The sequence below is a fragment of the Oncorhynchus tshawytscha genome, unplaced genomic scaffold (genome assembly GCF_018296145.1).
Source record: "Oncorhynchus tshawytscha isolate Ot180627B unplaced genomic scaffold, Otsh_v2.0 Un_contig_1223_pilon_pilon, whole genome shotgun sequence".
Taxonomy (NCBI): Eukaryota; Metazoa; Chordata; class Actinopteri; order Salmoniformes; family Salmonidae; genus Oncorhynchus; species Oncorhynchus tshawytscha.
This window is the reverse complement of record NW_024609622.1, coordinates 198,800-222,689: the sequence shown is the minus strand read 5'-3', so window position 1 is coordinate 222,689 and position 23,890 is coordinate 198,800. Positions and strand designations below refer to the sequence as shown.

The window sequence follows — 23,890 nt, the reverse complement described above, 5'->3', positions numbered from 1 at the left end:
TCACCACTCCACCACCACATCACCATCATCACCACCACCATCTTCATCATCATCATCACATCTTCACCATCATCACCGTCATCATCCCCATCATCACCACCACCATCACCATCATCAATATCAACATCACCACCACCATCATCATCACCACCATCATCACCACCACCACCATCAATATCAACATCACCATCATCATCACCACCATCAACATCACCACCATCACCATCATCACCACCACCATCCTCACCATCTTCATCATCCCCATCATCACCATCATCAATATCACCATCACCATCATCATCACCACCATCATCACCACCACCACCATCAATATCAACATCACCATCATCATCACCACCATCATCATCACCACCATCAACATCACCACCACCACCACCGTCATCATCACCATCATCATCACCACCACCATCACTACCATCATCACCACCATCACCATCTTCACCATCATCACCGTCATCATCACCACCACCACCATCATCACCATCATCATGATCACCACTGTCATCACCATCACCATCATCAACACCACCATCATCACCACCACCACCATCAATATCATCATCACCACCATCAACATCACCACCACCACCATCACCATCACCATCATCACCACCACCATCCTCACCATCTTCATCATCATCATCACCGTCATCATCCCCATCATCACCATCATCAATATCACCACCACCATCATCACCACCACCACCATCAATATCAACATCACCATCATCATCACCACCATCAACATCACCACCACCACCATCATCATCACCATCATCATCACTACCATCATCACCGCCATCACCATCATCACCGTCATCATCACCACCACCACCATCATCACCATCATCATGATCACCACTGTCATCACCATCACCATCATCAACATCATCACCACCATCATCACCATCACTATCACATCACCATCACTACCATCACCACCAACACCACCACCACCATCATCATCACAGTCACCATCATCACCACCACCATCCTCACCATCTTCATCATCATCATCATCACTATCATCACCGTCATCATCCACATCATCACCACCACCATCACCATCATCAATATCAACATCACCATCATCAACATCACCACCACCATCATCATCACCACCATCATCACCACCACCACCATCATCATCATCACCACCATCATCACCACCACCACCATCAATATCAACATCACCATCATCATCACCACCACCATCACTACCATCATCACCACCATCATCATCATCATCACCACCATCATCATCAACATCACCATCCTCAACATCATCATCATCATCATCATCATCACCAACATCATCATCATCATCACCACCACCCTCATCAACATCACCATCATCACCACCATCATCATCATCACCACCATCATCATCATCACCACCACCACCATCATCATATCATCATCACCACCATCATCATCATCATCATCTTTCTGTGTCCTCATTTGAAGCTCAACCACTTAATTTCCCTGTCAGCTGATACAGTTCATATAGTGTGTTCTAATTGGTCTCAGCTGGCAGCAGTTAAGAGGTAGGAAACACACAGACACATAATGAAGAGGTAGGAAACGAGACATGAGGCATGAGTCAGATGACCCTAGGCACTGTATTAATGATGTCAGGAAGAAGGAATCCAGTGTAACACATGGGGATGTGTGAAATTCACTCCTTAGCCTGAAAGATCCCCACCTGCTACCGAATAGCTGGGTAAGACACTTCAGGGGGGTGGTCAGGTGTGTTTACGAGGCAGAGATTCTGGGTTAGAGCCGTGGTATGAGCCAAATCAGGAGGGCGGTCAGGTGTGTTTATGAGGCAGAGATTCTGGGTTAGAGCCGTGGTATGAGCCAAATCAGGAGGGCGGATTCAGGTGTGGAGGGCGGTCAGGTGTGTTTATGAGGCAGAGATTCTGGGTTAGAGCCTTGGTATGAGCCAAATCAGGAGGGCGGTCAGGTGTGTTTATGAGGCAGAGATTCTGGGTTAGAGCCGTGGTATGAGCCAAATCAGGAGGGCGGTCAGGTGTGTGTGCGAGGCAGAGATTCTGGGTTAGAGCCGTGGTATGAGCCAAATCAGGAGGGCGGTCAGGTGTGTGTGCGAGCCAGAGATTCTGGGTTAGAGCCTTGGTATGAGCCAAATCAGGAGGAAGCGGTACTCGCTAAGCAAACAGTGATGTCTGTTACACTAGAAAACAATTTATGTTTACCGGTACCTCTGCATTCCCAAAATGTTAGTAGGGACATTCTGACAAGGTTTAAAATGTCAACTTCTCTAAAAGTTCTCTGAATTATTAACTGGGGTTCCCAGGGATGCTCCCCAATAAGATGTTTTCTCTATGAACATTCATTTAACTGGACAAAAAAAAACATTCTAGAAATGTCAAAAACAAACAGAAATGAGATGTGGTCATGCTAACGTTAGTTGTACACCAAATTGGGACTCCATTGGAAAGTGACCTAATGTTCGCTGTTTGCTGAGAAGAGGTTCCTGGGCCATTCAGAGACAGGTCAGACAGTACTATGCCGACAGCCTGGAGCAAACCAGGTAGAAATACTGTACTCTGAATGTTGGGAGAACTTGTGGTTGATTTAGCGATCCTGGCCTGTAACGTTGGTGCTTTAGGAACAGTTCCATTGGCTCCATCGTTCCATTGTGTCTGAATGGAAACACGTTTCTTTGTTTTCTTCTGTCCGTTCTTTAAACGGTGCCCTTTTATAAACCCAATACAACACGTTGACAGTCGAGGAATACCATTATCATTACATTGAGGGGACAACAGATAACTCAGGTCCTCTTTCCATTGCTGTTCCAGTCAAATGTCAAAGAGCAACCTTGGTTTATTCAACGGGTACGTTTCAGCCTTGACTGTGTGTGCGGCGTGAAGCACTGCACTACCCATAATGCAATGAGAGCGTAGCATGGTAATACGTTTCACATTTATCAACAGAAGGCTAAAGTGAATCGGATGTGGCCTTAAGCTGACAGTATCTGCTGTTGACTTGCAGATAAGATAACACATGCACATATCTCCTGTACATGTACAGGCAGTCCCTCTGGTGGCACTATGGAATCCATATCTACATGTACAGGCAGTCCCTCTGGTGGCACTATGGAATCCATATCTACATGTACAGGCAGTCCCTCTGGTGGCACTATGGAATCCATATCTACATGTACAGCCAGTCCCTCTGGTGGCACTATGGAATCCATATCTACATGTACAGGCAGTCCCTCTGGTGGCACTATGGAATCCATATCTACATGTACAGGCAGTCCCTCTGGTGGCACTATGGAATCCATATCTACATGTACATGTACAGGCAGTCCCTCTGGTGGCACTATGGAATCCATATCTACATGTACAGGCAGTCCCTCTGGTGGCACTATGGAATCCATATCTACATGTACAGCCAGTCCCCTGGTGGCACTATGGAATCCATATCTACATGTACAGCCAGTCCCAGCAAGTCCCTCTGGTGGCACTATGGAATCCATATCTACATGTACAGCCAGTCCCTCTGGTGGCACTATGGAATCAATATCTACATGTACAGCCAGTCCCAGCTAGTCCCTCTGGTGGCACTATGGAATCCATATCTACATGTACAGCCAGTCCCTCTGGTGGCACTATGGAATCCATATCTACATGTACAGCCAGTCCCTCTGGTGGCACTATGGAATCCATATCTACATGTACAGTCAGTCCCAGCTAGTCCCTCTGGTGGCACTATGGAATCCATATCTACATGTACAGCCAGTCCCAGCTAGTCCCTCTGGTGACACTATGGAATCCATATCTACATGCACAGCCAGTCCCTCTGGTGGCACTATGGAATCCATATCTACATGTACAGCCAGTCCCAGCTAGTCCCTCTGGTGGAACTATGGAATCCATATCTACATGTACAGCCAGTCCCTCTGGTGGCACTATGGAATCCATATCTACATGTACAGCCAGTCCCAGCTAGTCCCTCTGGTGACACTATGGAATCCATATCTACATGTACAGCCAGTCCCTCTGGTGGCACTATGGAATCCATATCTACATGTACAGCCAGTCCCAGCTAGTCTGGTGGCACTATGGAATCCATATCTACATGTACAGCCAGTCCCAGCTAGTCCCTCTGGTGGCACTATGGAATCCATATCTACATGTACAGCCAGTCCCAGCTAGTCCCTCTGGTGGCACTATGGAATCCATATCTACATGTACAGCCAGTCCCTCTGGTGGCACTATGGAATCCATATCTACATGTACAGCCAGTCCCAGCTAGTCCATCTGGTGACACTATGGAATCCATATCTACATGTACAGCCAGTCCCTCTGGTGGCACTATGGAATCCATATCTACATGTACAGCCAGTCCCTCTGGTGGCACTATGGAATCCATATCTACATGTACAGCCAGTCCCAGGAATCCATATCTACATGTCCAGTCCCTCTGGTGGCACTATGGAATCCATATCTACATGTACATGTACAGGCAGTCCCTCTGGTGGCACTATGGAATCCATATCTACATGTACAGGCAGTCCCACTATGGAATCCATATCTACATGTACAGCCAGTCCCCTGGTGGCACTATGGAATCCATATCTACATGTACAGCCAGTCCCAGCAAGTCCCTCTGGTGGCACTATGGAATCCATATCTACATGTACAGCCAGTCCCTCTGGTGGCACTATGGAATCAATATCTACATGTACAGCCAGTCCCAGCTAGTCCCTCTGGTGGCACTATGGAATCCATATCTACATGTACAGCCAGTCCCTCTGGTGGCACTATGGAATCCATATCTACATGCACAGCCAGTCCCTCTGGTGGCACTATGGAATCCATATCTACATGTACAGTCAGTCCTAGCTAGTCCCTCTGGTGGCACTATGGAATCCATATCTACATGTACAGCCAGTCCCAGCTAGTCCCTCTGGTGACACTATGGAATCCATATCTACATGTACAGCCAGTCCCTCTGGTGGCACTATGGAATCCATATCTACATGTACAGCCAGTCCCAGCTAGTCCCTCTGGTGGACTATGGAATCCATATCTACATGTACAGCCAGTCCCTCTGGTGGCACTATGGAATCCATATCTACATGTACAGCCAGTCCCAGCTAGTCCCTCTGGTGACACTATGGAATCCATATCTACATGCACAGCCAGTCCCTCTGGTGGCACTATGGAATCCATATCTACATGTACAGCCAGTCCCAGCTCCCTCTGGTGGCACTATGGAATCCATATCTACATGTACAGCCAGTCCCAGCTAGTCCCTCTGGTGGCACTATGGAATCCATATCTACATGTACAGCCAGTCCCAGCTAGTCCCTCTGGTGGCACTATGGAATCCATATCTACATGTACAGCCAGTCCCTCTGGTGGCACTATGGAATCCATATCTACATGTACAGCCAGTCCCAGCTAGTCCATCTGGTGACACTATGGAATCCATATCTACATGTACAGCCAGTCCCTCTGGTGGCACTATGGAATCCATATCTACATGTACAGCCAGTCCCTCTGGTGGCACTATGGAATCCATATCTACATGTACAGCCAGTCCCAGCTAGTCCCTCTGGTGGCACTATGGAATCCATATCTACATGTACAGCCAGTCCCAGTTCCATCTGGTGACACTATGGAATCCATATCTACATGTACAGCCAGTCCCTCTGGTGGCACTAGGAATCCATATCTACATGTACAGCCAGTCCCTCTGGTGGCACTATGGAATCCATATCTACATGTACAGCCAGTCCCAGCTAGTCCCTCTGGTGGCACTATGGAATCCATATCTACATGTACAGCCAGTCCCAACTAGTCCCTCTGGTGACACTATGGAATCCATATCTACATGCACAGCCAGTCCCTCTGGTGGCACTATGGAATCCATATCTACATGTACAGCCAGTCCCAGCTAGTCCCTCTGGTGGCACTATGGAATCCATATCTACATGTACAGCCAGTCCCAGCTAGTCCCTCTGGTGGCACTATGGAATCCATATCTGGATGAGGCCAGTCCCAGCTAGTCCCTCTGGTGGCACTATGGAATCCATATCTACATGTACAGCCAGTCCCCTGGTGGCACTACGGCAATCCAAACATGAGCTAGTCCATCTGGTGAACTATGGAATCCAGACTGGCACTAGGAATCCATATCACATGCCCAGGAGACCCTCTGGTGGCACTATGGAATCCATATCAGTGGCAGCCAGTCCCAGCTAGTCCCTCTGGTGGCACTATGGAATCCATATCTACATGTACAGCCAGTCCCAACTAGTCCCTCTGGTGACACTATGGAATCCATATGAACATGTACAGCCAGTCCCCTGGTGGCACTTGGAATCCATATTACATGTACAGCCAGTCCCAGCTAGTCCATCTGGTGACACTATGGAATCCATATCTACATGTACAGCCAGTCCCTCTGGTGGCACTATGGAATCCATATCTGATGTACAGCCAGTCCCTCTGGTGGCACTATGGAATCCATATCTACATGTACAGCCAGTCCCAGCTAGTCCCTCTGATGGCACTATGGAATCCATATCTACATGTTCAGCCAGTCCCAGCTAGTCCCTGGTGGCACTATGGAATCCATATCTACATGTACAGCCAGTCCCTCTGGTGGCACTATGGAATCCATATCTACATGTACTGCCAGTCCCTCTGGTGGCACTATGGAATCCATATCTACATGTACAGCCAGTCCCAGCTAGTCCCTCTGGTGGCACTATGGAATCCATATCTACATGTACAGGTTCCTTCTACTAACTCTCTGGGGTCAAGTTATAAAGCACTGTATGACAACTGCTGATGTAAAAGGGTACTTTGAATCTCAAAACTTGTTTTTCCAATGAGGATGTTCTGTCTGAGAGGCATTGTGTGTGGTGGCTTGCCATGTGTGGACATAAGTATAACATGACCTGAGGTGGATGAGGAGGGCCAGACTCAGGAAACAGAAGGATATTCCACAGCCCACCCTGGACAACAACGTCTCAACCAAACAGAGGAGTTATAACATAGAGACACTGGCCGGAGACTGCCGTCAACACACGCACACAGTGGCTATAACACTTTGATTGAGTGTTCAATGTTGGGCTTAAATCAGTCCGTATCTTGATATAGTTGAAATGTAAAGGTAATTTCAGATTGATCACTATCATAGTCTTTTCGGCTTTCTGTCTAGTAGGAATTGGATGCATGCTATTGAGGAAAAGCATGGATTATAACATATAGACTGGCTGGGCCTCCATGTGTGTTATAACAGATAGACTGGCTGGGCCTCCATGTGTGTTATAACATATAGACTGGCTGGGCCTCCATGTGTGTTATAACATATAGACTGGCTGGGCCTCCATGTGTGTTATAACATATAGACTGGCTGGGCCTCCATGTGTGTTATAACATATAGACTGGCTGGGCCTCCATGTGTGTTATAACATATAGACCGGCTAGGCCTCCATGTGTGTTATAACATATAGACTGGCTGGGCCTCCATGTGTGTTATAACATATAGACTGGCTGGGCCTCCATGTGTGTTATAACATATAGACTGGCTGGGCCTCCATGTGTGTTATAACATATAGACTGGCTGGGCCTCCATGTGTGTTATAACATATAGACTGGCTGGGCCTCCATGTGTGTTATAACATATAGACTGGCTGGGCCTCCATGTGTGTTATAACATATAGAGGCTGGGCCTCCATGTGTGTTATAACATATAGCTGGGCCTCCATGTGTGTTATAACATATAGACTGGCTGAGCCTCCATGTCTGTTATAACAGATAGACTGGCTAGGCCTCCATGTGTGTTATAACATATAGACTGGCTGGGCCTCCATGTGTGTTATAACATATAGACTGGCTGGGCCTCCATGTGTGTTATAACTTATAGACTGGCTGGGCCTCCATGTGTGTTATAACATAGACTGGCTAGACTGGCTGGGCCTCCATGTGTGTTATAACATATAGACTGGCCTCCATGTGTGTTATAACATATAGACTGGCTGGGCCTCCATGTGTGTTATAACATATAGACTGGCTGGGCCTCCATGTGTGTTATAACATATAGAACAGACTGGCTGGGCCTCCATGTGTGTTATAACAGATAGACTGGCTGGGCCTCCATGTGTGTTATAACATATAGAACAGACTGGCTGGGCCTCCATGTGTGTTATAACAGATAGAACAGACTGGCTTGGCAAATGAGCTGATGACAACTCTTTTGTTACCTTTTATATTAAATTCTCAAATTCACAGAGCGTTCCTGATAATCCCCTCATAAGAGGATGAGAGACAGACAGAGAGAAATAGAGAGAGAGAGAGAGAGGAGAGAGTAAAATGTTACGTCATCTCAGACACCCTAGTGATCACTTGTCCATATATAATGATATTTCTGAGGTCCCTCCCTCCTCTTTCTGCCCTCTTGCTGTCCCTCCCTCCTCTTGCTGCTCTCTTGCTGTCCCTCCCTCCTCTTGCTGTCCCTCCCTCCACTTGCTGTCCCTCCTCTTGCTGCCCCTCTACCCTCTTACTGTCCCTCCCTCCTCTTGCTGTCCCTCCATCCGATTGCTTTCCCTCTACCCTCTTACTGTCCATCCATCCTCTTGCTGCCCTCTTGCTGTCACTCTACCCTCTTACTGTCCCTTTACCCTCTTACTGTCCCTCCATCCTCTTGCTGTCCCTCCCTCCTCTTGCTGTCCCTCCCACCTCTTGCTGTCCCTCCCTCCTCTTGCTTTCCCTCCATCCTCTTGCTGTCCTTTCCTCCTCTTGCTGTCCTTTCCTCCTCTTGCTGTCCCTCCCTCCTCTTGCTGTCCCTCTACCCTCTTGCTGTCCCTCTACCCTCTTACTGTCCCTCCCTCCTCTTGCTGTCCCTCCTCCTCTTGCTGCCCTCTTGCTGTCCCTCCATCCGATTGCTTTCCCTCTACCCTCTTACTGTCCATCCATCCTCTTGCTGTCCCTCCCTCCTCTTGCTGTCCCTCCCTCCTCTTGCTGTCCCTCCCTCCTCTTACTGTCCCTCCCTCCTCTTACTATACCTCCCTCCTCTTGCTGTCCTTTCCTCCTCTTGCTGTCCCTCCCTCCTCTTGCTGTCCCTCCCTCCTCTTACTGTCCCTCCCTCCTCTTACTGTACCTCCCTCCTCTTGCTGTCCTTTCCTCCTCTTGCTGTCCCTCCCTCCTCTTACTGTCCCTCCATCCTCTTGCTGTCCTTCCATCCTCTTGCTGTCCTTTCCTCCTCTTGCTGTCCCTCCCTCCTCTTGCTGTCCCTCCCTCCTCTTGCTGTCCTTTCCTCCTCTTGCTGTTCCTCCATCCTCTTGCTGTCCCTCCCTCCTCTTGCTGTCCCTCCCTTCTCTTGCTGTCCCTCCCAAACTCTTGCTGTCCCTCTCAAACTCTTACTGTCCCTCCCTCCTCTTGCTGTCCCTCCCTCTCATCCTGTCTTTATGTCATCCTTTCTCATCCCTCCACTTGTCTCTATTGTCATTATATCCACTGTTGTCATAGTGTCTGCTGTACAGTCTAATGTTGTGACATACATCATATATAGATCCCTGGAGTCTGGACTGAGGACACTATGTCATTGTGTTAGGTGGGTGGGAGACTGTGAAAGAGCTGCTGGAAACATGTGCTGATTCCTTTTAATATTGATAAATAATCAAACTGTTGAGGTGTTCAGCTTTGGAATTTGTTCATGAAAAACAAAGTTAAAGCTGGAATGCTATATTGAAACAACAACAAGTGGGCACCCCGCCTGTGCTTTGGTCAAATAAACTGAGGGATGGGCCTGGAGACGAGTAACCACTCTAAAATTCAAAACAAGAGCTGTGTACAGTAACTGCAATGACAGACCATCCATGATATGAAAAGTATAGTTGGAACCATGCTATGAGGCTATACAGAGTTTGTTTACATTTTCTTTGTTTACAAACATTGAAGTAAAACAAGCTTAAATTTGGGGTTCTGGTAGGGCACAACAGTTAAACTAAGCTCATGAGGCATTAACAAGTTAGATTCTTCAAGAAATAATGGGTATAAATCATTAATTAATGAGTCCAAAAATGGATGTAGCAACTAAGGATTCCAGCTCTAAAGTTCAACTAAATGAATAAACTGGTTGAATGGAAGAGATGACTGGTTGGATGTCGTTGGTGAAGTGACGGTTGGGGGCTACAGAACAGAGCCCTTGTCTACTATCCATACCTCCCAAATGACACACTATTCCCTACATAGTGCACTATTTCTGACCAGAGCCCTGTAGGGAATAGGATGCCATTTGGGACTCAGAGAGCGTTTGAAGGTCAGTGGGTGGAAACCTTCTTTCGGTTAAGTCCAGTGGTTTATTTGAAACCTAGTGAAAGTTGAAGGTGGACATATTGAACATTGGGCGCTGTCTGATGAGATTGATTAAAATCCTCTTCAAATCTCCCTCTTGACGCTCTAAATGATTGCTGCTATTGCCATTTGAATTAAGATAACAGTGATGGCTTCCCTTATCCCCCCTCTCTCTTTCTCTCTCACCCTGCCCTCCTCTCTCTTTCTCTCTCACCCTCCCTCCTCTCTGGTGAACAGATTGTGTCTCTATGGGACGATGTTACCTAGGGAGTCATACTCCCCCCTCCTGTCACATGATCTCCGTCATAGACACACACACGCACGCACACACACACACACACACACACGCACGCACGCACGCACGCACACGCACGCACGCACACGCACGCACACACGCAAACACACATTGCATGACCTTTATACACCCCAGAAACAAAATTACACCCAGACATTGTGAAACAACAGTACAAACTCGCTCATGCACACACAAACACACACTCACACACACACACACACACACACACACACACACACACACACACACACACACACACACACACACACACACACACACACACACACACACACACACACACACCTACAGACCTATGCAGTTGTACAGGACTGCTCTTGAAGAGATATGAGTTATTACTACTCACACTGCAGACTGCATGGCAAGTCACAGAACTCAGAAAGACAGCATCCATGTGACATATTGGAAAACCAGGAAGTCACTATCAATACATATTAAAACGCCAACAACTATTTTTTGATTGTATGTTATTACAAAAATATATATATATATATTTCGTTTTTTATTTGTTGTTTATGATGTTCATTTATTTATTTTACCTTTATTAAACTAGGTAAGTCAGTTAAGAACAAATGCTTATTTTCAATGATGGCCTAGCAACAGTTAACTGCCTTGTTCAGGGGCAGAACAACAGATTTTTTACCTTGTCAGCTGGGGGATTCGATCTTGCAACCTTTCGGTTACAAGTCCAACTCTCTAACCACTAGGCTACCTGCTGCCTATGTATGTAATAATGTCTGTACTGTTTTTAAAATATATTTGTAGTGTTTTAATTGTTATGAAAGGTGCTTTACAGATGTAGAACTATAGTAGTACTGTCTTGACATTACAGTAAAGCTTTGCTGGTGTGGAAAGTTCCCATTTCCCTCCCCATGCCTGTGGTAGCATTTCCCTCCCCATGCCTGTGGTAGCATTTCCCTCCCCATGCCTGTGGTAGCATTTCCCTCCCCATGCCTGTGGTAGCATTTCCCTCCCCATGCCTGTGGTAGCATTTCCCTCCCCATGCCTGTGGTAGCATTTCCCTCCCCATGCCTGTGGTACAGTTTCCCTCCCCATGCCTGTGGTAGCATTTCCCTCCCCATGCCTGTGGTACCATTTCCCTCCCCATGCCTGTGGTAGCATTTCCCTCCCCATGCCTGTGGTACCATTTCCCTCCCCATGCCTGTGGTAGCATGAAATCCATCAATATGAAGGTTTAAAATGACATGAATTCCATCAATATGAAGGTTTAAAATGACAGTGCAGCTGGCACTACGTGTCTTAACCATGAATTCCATCAATATGACAATGATAGCACTTTATGGCTCTGCCAAAATGTCACCCTGCATGTCGGGGTCTGTTACAGGCTGTACTAATTGGGTGTATGACCCCCCCCCCTAACTTGAGAGACCTCCGCTGTGATAGTCAATAGATTGAGAGAGCACCGCTGTGATAGCCAATAGGTTGAGAATGCTCCGCTGTGATAGCCAATAGGTTGAGAATGCTCTGCTGTGATAGCCAATAGGTTGAGAATGCTCCGCTGTGATAGCCAATAGGTTGAGATAGCTCTGTTGTGATGACCATTAGCTAATAAGCTAGATTCCAAAGATCAGTTAGTAGAGCATGGACCTCTGTTGCTCAGTTAATAGAGCATGGTCCTCTGTAGATCAGTTAGTAGAGCATGGACCTCTGTTGCTCAGTTAGTAGAGCATGGTCCTCTGTAGATCAGTTAATAGAGCATGGTCCTCTGTTGCTCAGTTAGTAGAGCATGGTCCTCTGTAGACCAGTTGGTAGAGCATGGTCCCCTGTAGTTCAGTTAGTAGAGCATGGTCCTCTGTAGATCAGTTAATAGAGCATGGACCTCTGTTGCTCAGTTAGGAGAGCATGGTCCTCTGTAGACCAGTTAATAGAGCATGGTCCTCTGTAGATCAGTTAGTAGAACATGGACCTCTGTTGCTCAGTTAGTAGAGCATGGTCCTCTGTAGATCAGTTAGTAGAGCATGGTCCTCTGTTGCTCAGTTAGTAGAGCATGGTCCTCTGTAGATCAGTTAGTAGAGCATGGTCCTCTGTAGACCAGTTGGTAGAGCATGGTCCTCTGTAGACCAGTTGGTAGAGCATGGTCCTCTGTAGATCAGTTGGTAGAGCATGGTCCTCTGTAGATCAGTTGGTAGAGCATGGTCCTCTGTAGACCAGTTGGTAGAGCATGGTCCTCTGTAGACCAGTTGGTAGAGCATGGTCCTCTGTAGATCAGTTAGTAGAGCATGGTCCTCTGCAGACCAGTTAGTAGAGCATGGTCCTCTGTAGATCAGTTAGTAGAGCATGGTCCTCTGCAGATCAGTTAGTAGAGCATGGTCCTCTGTTGCTCAGTTAGTAGAGCATGGTCCTCTGTAGACCAGTTAGTAGAGCATGGTCCTCTGTAGACCAGTTAGTAGAGCATGGTCCTCTGTTGCTCAGTTAGTAGAGCATGGTCCTCTGTTGCTCAGTTAGTAGAGCATGGTCCTCTGTAGATCAGTTAGTAGAGCATGGTCCTCTGTAGACCAGTTGGTAGAGCATGGTCCCCTGTAGTTCAGTTGGTAGAGCATGGTCCTCTGTAGTTCAGTTGGTAGAGCATGGTCCTCTGTTGATCAGTTAGTAGAGCATGGTCCTCTGTAGACCAGTTAGTAGAGCATGGTCCTCTGTAGACCAGTTAGTAGAGCATGGTCCTCTGTAGACCAGTTAGTAGAGCATGGTCCTCATTAGATCAGTTGGCATGGTGGTTGCAACACCAGGATTGTGGGTTTGATTCCCAGGACCACCCATACATTAAATATATGCACACATGACTGTAACTCGCTTTGGATAAAAGCCTCTGCTAAATATGATGACTTATTGACGGGTGACAAGGGAATGACTGCAGGGAAGTAAAGGTAGAGAATAGAGTAGAGGAGAGGAGAGGAGAAGGTGTTGGGGCTCTCTGTACCTTAGAGAGGAGAGGAGAAGGTGTTGGGGCTCTGTACCTTAGAGAGGAGAGGAGAAGGTGTCAGGGCTCTGCACCTTAGAGAGGAGAGGAGAAGGTGTTGGGGCTCTGTACCTTAGAGAGGAGAGGGTGTTGGGGCTCTGTACCTTATAGAGGAGAGGAGAAGGTGTTGGGGCTGCTCTGTACCTTAGAGAGGAGAGGAGAGGGTGTTGGGGCTGCTCTGTACCTTAGAGAGGAGAGGAGAAGGTGTTGGGGCTCTGTACCTTAGAGAGGAGAGGAGAAGGTGTTGGGGCTCTGTACCTTAGAGAGGAGAGGAGAAGGTGTTGGGGCTCTGTACCTTAGAGAGGAGAGGAGAAGGTGTTGGGGCTCTGTACCTTAGAGAGGAGAGGAGAAGGTGTTGGGGCTGCTCTGTACCTTAGAGAGGAGAGGAGAAGGTGTTGGGGCTGCTCTGTACCTTAGAGAGGAGAGGAGAAGGTGTTGGGGCTGCTCTGTACCTTAGAGAGGAGAGGAGAAGGTGTTGGGGCTGCTCTGTACCTTAGAGAGGAGAGGAGAAGGTGTTGGGGCTGCTCTGTACCTTAGAGAGGAGAGGAGAAGGTGTTGGGGCTGCTCTGTACCTTAGAGAGGAGAGGAGAAGGTGTTGGGGCTGCTCTGTACCTTAGAGAGGAGAGGAGAAGGTGTTGGGGCTGCTCTGTACCTTAGAGAGGAGAGGAGAAGGTGTTGGGGCTCTGTACCTTAGAGAGGAGAGGAGAAGGTGTTGGGGCTGCTCTGTACCTTAGAGAGGAGAGGAGAAGGTGTTGGGGCTGCTCTGTACCTTACACTACCATAGTATTTGCCTACCTAGTTTAATACAGAAACAAGAGACGCATTCCGATGGAGAAAAACTCTAAATAATAGATGAACTACTGGCAGCATTCACAGGGAGGGATCACGGCTCTGTCGGTGAGGTAGACCACTCACACAGTATACACGCTCACACGCGCACACACACACACACACACACACACACACACACACACACACACACACACACACACACACACACACACACGCTCACACGCACACATACGCACACGCACACACACACGCACACATACGCACACGCACACACACACATACTTCCTATTGTTTGAATATAGAGTACCAATCAAAAGTTTGGACACACGTAGTCAGGGTTTTTCTTAACTATTTTCTACGTTGTAGAAAAATAGTGAATACATCAAAACAAATACACATATGGAATCATGTAGTAACCAGAAAAGTGTAAAACATATCAAAACACATTTTATATTTGAGATTCTTCAAAGTAACCACCCGTTGCCTTGATGACAGCTTTGCACACTCTTGGCATTCTCTCAACCAGCTTCACCTGGAATGCTTTTCCAACAGGCTTGAAGGAGTTCCCACATACGCTGAGCACTTGTTCGCTGCTTTTCCTTCACTGGAGGACAGGTAGCCTAGTGGTTAGAGTGTTGGGCCAGTAACCAGCAGGTAGCCTAGTGGTTAGAGTGTTGGGCCAGTAACCAGCAGGTAGCCTAGAGGTTAGAGTGTTGGGCCAGTAACCAGCAGGTAGCCTAGTGGTTAGAGTGTTGGGCCAGTAACCAGCAGGTAGCCTAGTGGTTAGAGTGTTGGGCCAGTAACCGAAAGGTTGCTAGATTGAATCCCTGAGCTGACAAGGTAAAAATCTGTCATTCTGCCCCTGAACAAGGCAGTTAACCCACTGTTCCTAGACTGTCATTTTAAATAAGAAGTTGTTCTTATCTGACTTGCCAAGGTAAAATAAAAAATAAAAACTCTGCAGTTCAACTCATCCCAAACCATCTTAATTGGGTTGAGATCAAGTGATTGTGGAGGTCAGGTCATCTGATGCAGCACTCCATCACTCTCCTTCTTGGTCAAATTGGCCTTACACAAACAGGAGGTGTGTTGGGTCATTGTCCTGTTGAGAAACAAATTATAGTCCCACTAAGCTCAAACCATATGGGATGGCGTATATCTGTAGAATACGGTGGTAGCCATGCTGGTTAAGTGTGCCTTGAATTCTAAATAAATCACCAACAGTGTCACCAGCAAAACACCCCCACACCAACACACCTCCTCCATCCTTCATGGTGGGAACCACACATGTGGAGATCATCCGTTTACCTACTCTGCGTCTCACAAAGACACGGCGGTTGGAACCAAAAATCTTACATTTAGACTCATCAGACCAAAGGACAGATTCCCACCGGTCTAATATCCATTACTCGTGTTTCTTGACCCAAGAAAGTCTCTTCTTATTATTGGTGTCCTTTAGTTGTGGTTTCTTTGCAGCAATTCAATCTGATGTGCACTTAAGTCTAATTAACTTATCCTCTGCAGTAGAGGTAACTATGGGTCTTCCTTTCCTGTGGCGGTCCTCATGAGAGCCAGTTTCATCATAGCGCTTTATGGTTTTTGCGACTGCACTTGAAGAAACTTTCAAAGTTCTTGAAATGTTCCGTATTGACTGACCTTCATGTCTTAAAGTAATGATGGACTGTAGTTTCTCTTTGCTTATTCAAGCTGTTCTTGCCATAACATGGACTTGGTCTTTTATCAAATAGGGACATATTCTGTATAACACCCCTACATTTTCACAACACAACTGATTGGCTCAAACACATTAAGAAGGAACGGAATTCCACAAATTAAATTTTAACAAGGCACACCTGTTAATTGAAATGCATTCCAGGTGACTACCTCATGAAGCTGGTTGAGAGAATGCCAAGAGTGTGCAATGATGTCATATAGGCAAAGGCTGGCAACTTTGAACAATCTCATCTAAAATATATTTTAATTTGTTTAACACTTTTTTGGTTACCACATGATTCCATGTTGGTTATTTCATAGTTTTAATGTCTTCACTATTATTCTACAAGAAACACCTAAGTATAAGTAGCTGTGTCCAAACTTTTGACTGGTACTGTAGGCCTACCATATACGTGAATACACCAATAATTTACAAAATATGGATTAGTTCAACCCTTTGATTTGGATACACTAGTCATATAGCTAGTTCCTCTGGGCCCTCAGTCTGATACACTACAGTCATATAGCTAGTTCCTCTGAGCCCTCAGTCTGATACACTACAGTCATATAGCTAGTTCCTCTGGGCCCTCAGTCTGATACACTACAGTCATATAGCTAGTTCCTCTGAGCCCTCAGTCTGATACACTACAGTCATATAGCTAGTTCCTCTGGGCCCTCAGTCTGATACACTACAGTCATATAGCTAGTTCCTCTGAGCCCTCAGTCTGATACACTACAGTCATATAGCTAGTTCCTCTGGGCCCTCAGTCTGATACACTACAGTCATATAGCTAGTTCCTCTGGGCCCTCAGTCTGATACACTACAGTCATATAGCTAGTTCCTCTGGGCCCTCAGTCTGATACACTACAGTCATATAGCTAGTTCCTCTGGGCCCTCAGTCTGATACACTACAGTCATATAGCTAGTTCCTCTGGGCCCTCAGTCTGATACACTACAGTCATATAGCTAGTTCCTCTGAGCCCTCAGTCTGATACACTACAGTCATATAGCTAGTTCCTCTGGGCCCTCAGTCTGATACACTACAGTCATATAGCTAGTTCCTCTGGGCCCTCAGTCTGATACACTACAGTCATATAGCTAGTTCCTCTGGGCCCTCAGTCTGATACACTACAGTCATATAGCTAGTTCCTCTGAGCCCTCAGTCTGATACACTACAGTCATATAGCTAGTTCCTCTGGGCCCTCAGTCTGATACACTACAGTCATATAGCTAGTTCCTCTGGGCCCTCAGTCTGATACACTACAGTCATATAGCTAGTTCCTCTGGGCCCTCAGTCTGATACACTACAGTCATATAGCTAGTTCCTCTGAGCCCTCAGTCTGATACACTACAGTCATATAGCTAGTTCCTCTGGGCCCTCAGTCTGATACACTACAGTCATATAGCTAGTTCCTCTGAGCCCTCAGTCTGATACACTACAGTCATATAGCTAGTTCCTCTGGGCCTCTGCCTCAGTCTGATACACTACAGTCATATAGTCATATAGTTCCTCTGAGCCCTCAGTCTGATACACTACAGTCATATAGCTAGTTCCTCTGGGCCCTCAGTCTGATACACTACAGTCATATAGCTAGTTCCTCTGGGCCCTCAGTCTGATACACTACAGTCATATAGCTAGTTCCTCTGAGCCCTCAGTCTGATACACTACAGTCATATAGCTAGTTCCTCTGGGCCCTCAGTCTGATACACTACAGTCATATAGCTAGTTCCTCTGAGCCCTCAGTCTGATACACTACAGTCATATAGCTAGTTCCTCTGAGCCCTCAGTCTGATACACTACAGTCATATAGCTAGTTCCTCTGAGCCCTCAGTCTGATACACTACAGTCATATAGCTAGTTCCTCTGGGCCCTCAGTCTGATACACTACAGTCATATAGCTAGTTCCTCTGAGCCCTCAGTCTGATACACTACAGTCATATAGCTAGTTCCTCTGGGCCCTCAGTCTGATACACTACAGTCATATAGCTAGTTCCTCTGAGCCCTTAGTCTGATACACTACAGTCATATAGCTAGTTCCTCTGAGCCCTCAGTCTGATACACTACAGTCATATAGCTAGTTCCTCTGAGCCCTTAGTCTGATACACTACAGTCATATAGCTAGTTCCTCTGAGCCCTCAGTCTGATACACTACAGTCATATAGCTAGTTCCTCTGGGCCCTCAGTCTGATACACTACAGTCATATAGCTAGTTCCTCTGGGCCCTCAGTCTGATACACTACAGTCATATAGCTAGTTCCTCTGAGCCCTCAGTCTGATACACTACAGTCATATAGCTAGTTCCTCTGAGCCCTCAGTCTGATACACTACAGTCATATAGCTAGTTCCTCTGGGCCCTCAGTCTGATACACTACAGTCATATAGCTAGTTCCTCTGGGCCCTCAGTCTGATACACTACAGTCATATAGCTAGTTCCTCTGAGGGTGAGCCCTCAGTCTGATACACTACAGTCATATAGCTAGTTCCTCTGAGCCCTCAGTCTGATACACTACAGTCATATAGCTAGTTCCTCTGAGCCCTCAGTCTGATACACTACAGTCATATAGCTAGTTCCTCTGAGGCCCTCAGTCTGATACACTACAGTCATATAGCTAGTTCTAGCCCTTCTGATACTCATATAGCTAGTTCCTCTGCCCTCAGTCTGATACACTACAGTCATATAGCTAGTTCCTCTGAGCCCTCAGTCTGATACACTACAGTCATATAGCTAGTTCCTCTGGGCCCTCAGTCTGATACACTACAGTCATATAGCTAGTTCCTCTGAGGGTGAGCCCTCACAGTCATGCAGGAAGTGTAGTGTGAAGGTGATTTTCCCCTTTTAGCCTACTATGTAAAGCGCTTTCAGTACCTCCTTTAGCCTACTACCTCAGTTGGTAGAAAGAATTGGTAGAAAGGCCCTATATAAATAAATCAAATCCAATCACATACAGTATTTCAAAGCAAATAGCATTGGACACCAGCACGCACGTGCCTCACGAGAGCCAGAGGGGAAAAAAGCGATTTGACTCGGTGCCCTTACACTCTTAATCCGGGGCCCCGGATGAGATGATGGAGTAGGCTGGTCTGTGAATGAGGATGGGGTGAGAGGAGGGGGGCGAGAGGAAGTGACAGTGGGCTGGGCTTGGAGTGGGAATGTGGGAGGGGTAGAGTTAGGGATTTGCGTGGACCGACAGCTGGGCGGAGAAACGGGCTATTTCAGGATGGGGATTTATATGTTTGGTTGCTACCTCAAACCCCGGGAGAGCTCGAGTTTGCTGCCCTATCAATGACTATAATCTCTCATTTTTTTGTCACCTACACAGACGATCAATTGATCACTTTTTAATATTCTATTTTAAACCGTATATGGTAATTTATTATGTAGATTATCTACCTGTTTTCTCACAGGTTTTTCCTTCCGTAACGCTGCATTTGTTTAGGCCATGCTGTTGTAAACATATATAAAACATATAAACTATATTAATAATGGGTTAATAATAATAAAATAAAGAAAACGTGAGATTTCTGAAATCTTCAAAACGTGTGGAGTTATGCTTCGACCGGAGGCTGCAAGAGCTTTAAAATGTGATTTTTTTCGACGCCTGTTTTATAGCCTTTAGTTTAGCAGTGACTCCTGCCTGAGTGTCCAGTCGACCTACGGAGAATCCGTCTGACAAAATAGCACGGAAGTTCGTCTGGCTGGAGCACCGCGATACATTTAATTATCCAATAAATGCAATCAATCAATTAATACACCTGGCAAAAGTTATTGGAAATACCTCTATTGATTTGACAATATTTCCAATTTTAATCACAGCCTAAATATCCCAATGAGTTAATTCCAAGCTAAAATGATGGACATTTAGTCTAATGTGATGAAATGTTCACGTTGAAAGATGATTTTGTGCAAACACATCTATAAATCTGGTCCTCATAACAATGACCGGGGCTTTTTATTTTATTGTAGGCCTATTTGAACGCCATACAAACACATCTATAAATCTGGTCCTCATAACAATGACCGGGGCTTTTTATTTTATTGTAGGCCTATTTGAACGCCACATGGCTTTTTTATGAATACATTTCAAAGTTACTAAATAAAAATAGATTGGAAACATGATTTATTAAACCAGTGGATGCACGTGACCACTGCAATTGCATAGCGAAAGATAGGCCTATAATCCGCACCTGTAGTTGCAGGGGAAGTTTAAAATCCTTTTCCAACTATGTACATGTTCAGAGCCATTGCAACGAACCGTCAGGTTGAATGTAAACCACTTGATTGAACACGCGACAATTAGGATGGCGATGGGTATTGTATGTCTGTCTTTCTGAGTGTCCTGTCTGTCTGTCGATGTTTCGGTCTGTCATCGGCACCGGGGACCATCCATGTTACATGAGGCTAATCTGATTCTCTCTATTCCTTTCCACCTGGACAACCTTCTCAATCGGCCAGTGCGCGTCAATTACGCACGAAAACATTATGTAATCACACCTCTCCGAGCAACACAGGTCCCAGATACCGCACGCACTCTCTGCTGAAACCAAGAGTGGCACATCTCACCTGAACGCCAAGACCGAAACAATCTAGGTAGCCTACAATCGAAGGGTTGGGGGCAATTCGAATTTAATTTAAAGCAGTTAATTTAGGAAGTGAATTTAAAAAAATTATACTTCTGAAATAAATAGCTAATTTCCAGTTTATTGAGAAGTCACTGAAAATGTATGCCCTTTTCAAATAATTGAATTGGAATTTCAGTTTAATTCCTGAATTGACTGCATTCAGTTCGAACTGACCCCAACCCTGCTACAATCAATTTACATCAATACATTTCGACTGGAGTATTGCACAATGTTATACAGCCTATCCGAATCGAATTTCATAACATACACGCTCTCGATTTGTTTGAGTTTTTCTAGTTTTCTAGTGATAATGTCCACCCCATCTCTGGATGCACACCAGATGTTGTCATTTTGCTGTGCCCCTGAGCGCACACTGTCCAAACGAGTCCAGGTGCGCCTAGCATACAGTGTGCGTCACTGAGATCCAGGTATCGACCGTGGCGCTACATTGTCTGAAAGTGCCACTTCTTTTCAGTCACTTTCACGAACAGTTGCCCTTTTGGGCTTTGAATATCACCAATACAAGTTATAGGGTGGTAAGAATTGGGAATGGGTAGCAGATGGTGATCAATTACCGCAGCCTATAGAAAAAGCTATTTTCAACAAACGGTTTACATAAAAATAAGGCAAGCCATAAGCAATTGTTAAGAAGTTAAGGAGGTACCTGTGTATCTTTCCCAGATTCTTGGCTGCAACCGCCTTAAACCTGTCTGGTCGGATCTCCATCCTCGCGACTCCCCGATCCAGCCGGTGTGCTATCCCGCGCGCACTCCAGCTCTAAGCGCAGTCCCTCTCTTCTCTCTCTCTCTCTTACACACTCCATCAGTACATCCCTACCACTTCTTGCGCTCCTATACACAACATAAATTGCTTGTCATACAATGTATATTTCTAAATACAATAGCCAACATTTAGATGTAGCCTAGTCTAGCCTATAGGCAGGCCTATCTTTATTATTGCGCCCATTCGGAAGTGACTTTTCTTTCACAGGATTGTATAGCCTACACTTCCCTCTCGAAACAACATTGATAGAGCTCTCATCCACCAGGCCTATGTATAATTTGGAGTAGCCTAGGCCTAGTCTCTGCATATATTAAAGCCAAGGCTGCCATTTTAAATTATTTTAATAAATTGACATGATAAAAGTAATAAACATAGTTTTGTCGTCGTGTGATTAAAAAACACGATACTAAAACTTTTCTGTCATCCACTTATTTTTGACACGCACTGCCTCGTGACCAGTCTCTCCACTCATGCTGCCATCTAGCGGCCACTTACTTTCACATTAGATGGTGACAGTGGTTAAAAGTTTCCGCCCCTTTCCCCCCTCAATTTTCGCCTAAAATGACATACCCAAATCTAACTGTCTGTATCTCAGGACCTGAACCAAGGATATGCATATTCTTGATACCATTTTAAAGGAAACACTTTGACGTTTGTGGAAATGTAGAATGAATGTAGGTGAATATAACACATTAGATCTGGTTAAAGATAATACAAAGAAAAAACAACCATTTTTTGTACCATCTTTGAAATGGAAGAGAAAGGCCATAATGTATTATTCCAGCTCAGGCGCAATTTAGATTTTTGCCATTAGATGGCAGCAGTGTATGTGCAAAGTTTTAGACTGATCCAATGAACCATAGCAAGTCAGTTCAAAATGCTTTATCAAGACTGCCCAAATGTGCCTAATTGGTTTATTAATAACATTTCAAGTTCATAACTGTGCAGTCTCCTCAAACAACAGCATGGTATTCTTTCCCTGTAATAGCTACTGTAATGGAACAGTACAGCTAAGCTTTCTGCCAATATCAGATATGTCTATGTCCTGGGAAATGTTCTTGTTCCTTACAACATCATGCTAATCACATTACCGCACATTAGCTCAACCGCCCTGAGGGTGGGACACCGATCTGTAGAGATGTAAGACGCAATTATCTCTGCTTCCTCCCAAAGTTTGCACTTGTTAACTTCCCCCTTCACTGATTTGAAGGAAATCACTGGTAAAATACATTTGGTATAAACCCCCTCTAGCCTAAATGCCTCCACCAATCCAATGTTTTTAGATGTGTGGGAAGTAGCCTAGTGAAGGAGAGTAGACCTACACTTCAGGAGAAAGGAGGAGTTATGGTGAAGGGACCTAGGAGCGGCCAGGGGTAGGCTGCCCAATAGGACCATCGATAGCAGCAGTTTAAAGGAAGTTCCACAGGTTTTCGGTTGGACCTTTTTTTAGCTTCAGCCTATCCACACCTCATGTAGCCTATCTTTGTTTGGACTTTTAAATATATGCTATTTCCATTCCTCACAAAACAGAAAATTAAGTATCTATATTATATTCTACTCTCTTGTTCTATTCTAAAGCCGATTGCCTCTTTAAAATCCAATACACTGTAAAACTCCATCATAACCTCGGAGGCTGCTCACCCACTGGGCCACTGCTTCAGAATAGAACACAGTAAAATATAATAGATATTTATTCTACCTATCTCAATCCCCTTTCTCTACCTATCTCAATCCCCTTTATCTACCTATCTCAACCCCCTTTATCTACCTATCTACCTATCTCAACCCCCCTTATCTACCTATCTCAATCCCCTTTCTTAACATATCTCAAGGCCATGATCAGTTATGCAGATCCTTATTGGAAATGTGTTAGCGCTGGGATAGAACAAAAGCCTGCTCACCCAGTAGTTCCCCATCACCGGACTTGGAGAGCCCTGACCTAGGAGGAATAGAAGCCAAAGACAAACACGGAGCAGGACATCATCTGTTCAAAAGTATACTTTATTTGGTATATAACAGTACAATCCTCTTATTAGACAACAACACATACATACTTGAGACATCTTTCAAAACAACTCATATATACATATATATATTCAGACAGACACACACACACAGAGTTTTACACTGACATAGACTCAGTCAGAGGCATACATTCACACATACATAATCACAGTTCCTAGGGAGCTAACAAGGCCAAGGTGGTGTCCATGCAAACCCATCCTCAACATGGATCAAGCTAAGCTGAAATTGCAGCATAATAGCTCAAGCTTTTTCATAATATACAGTAAAACACTGCATGCAAACCTCTTTGGCATTGGTAAGATTG

General features: G+C 45.6%; 1 protein-coding gene across 1 annotated transcript in view; it reads right to left on the bottom strand.

The window, feature by feature from the left end:
• Positions 1-21,594, bottom strand: part of LOC121838821 (vesicular glutamate transporter 1-like) — a 56,107-nt gene extending 34,513 nt beyond the window's left edge. The window contains exon 1 of the mRNA XM_042316401.1: positions 21,443-21,594. Coding sequence (XP_042172335.1) covers positions 21,443-21,504 — 62 coding nt within the window. The 5' untranslated portion in view covers positions 21,505-21,594. The remainder of the gene's footprint in view (positions 1-21,442) is intronic.
• Positions 21,595-23,890: the final 2,296 nt, after the last annotated feature.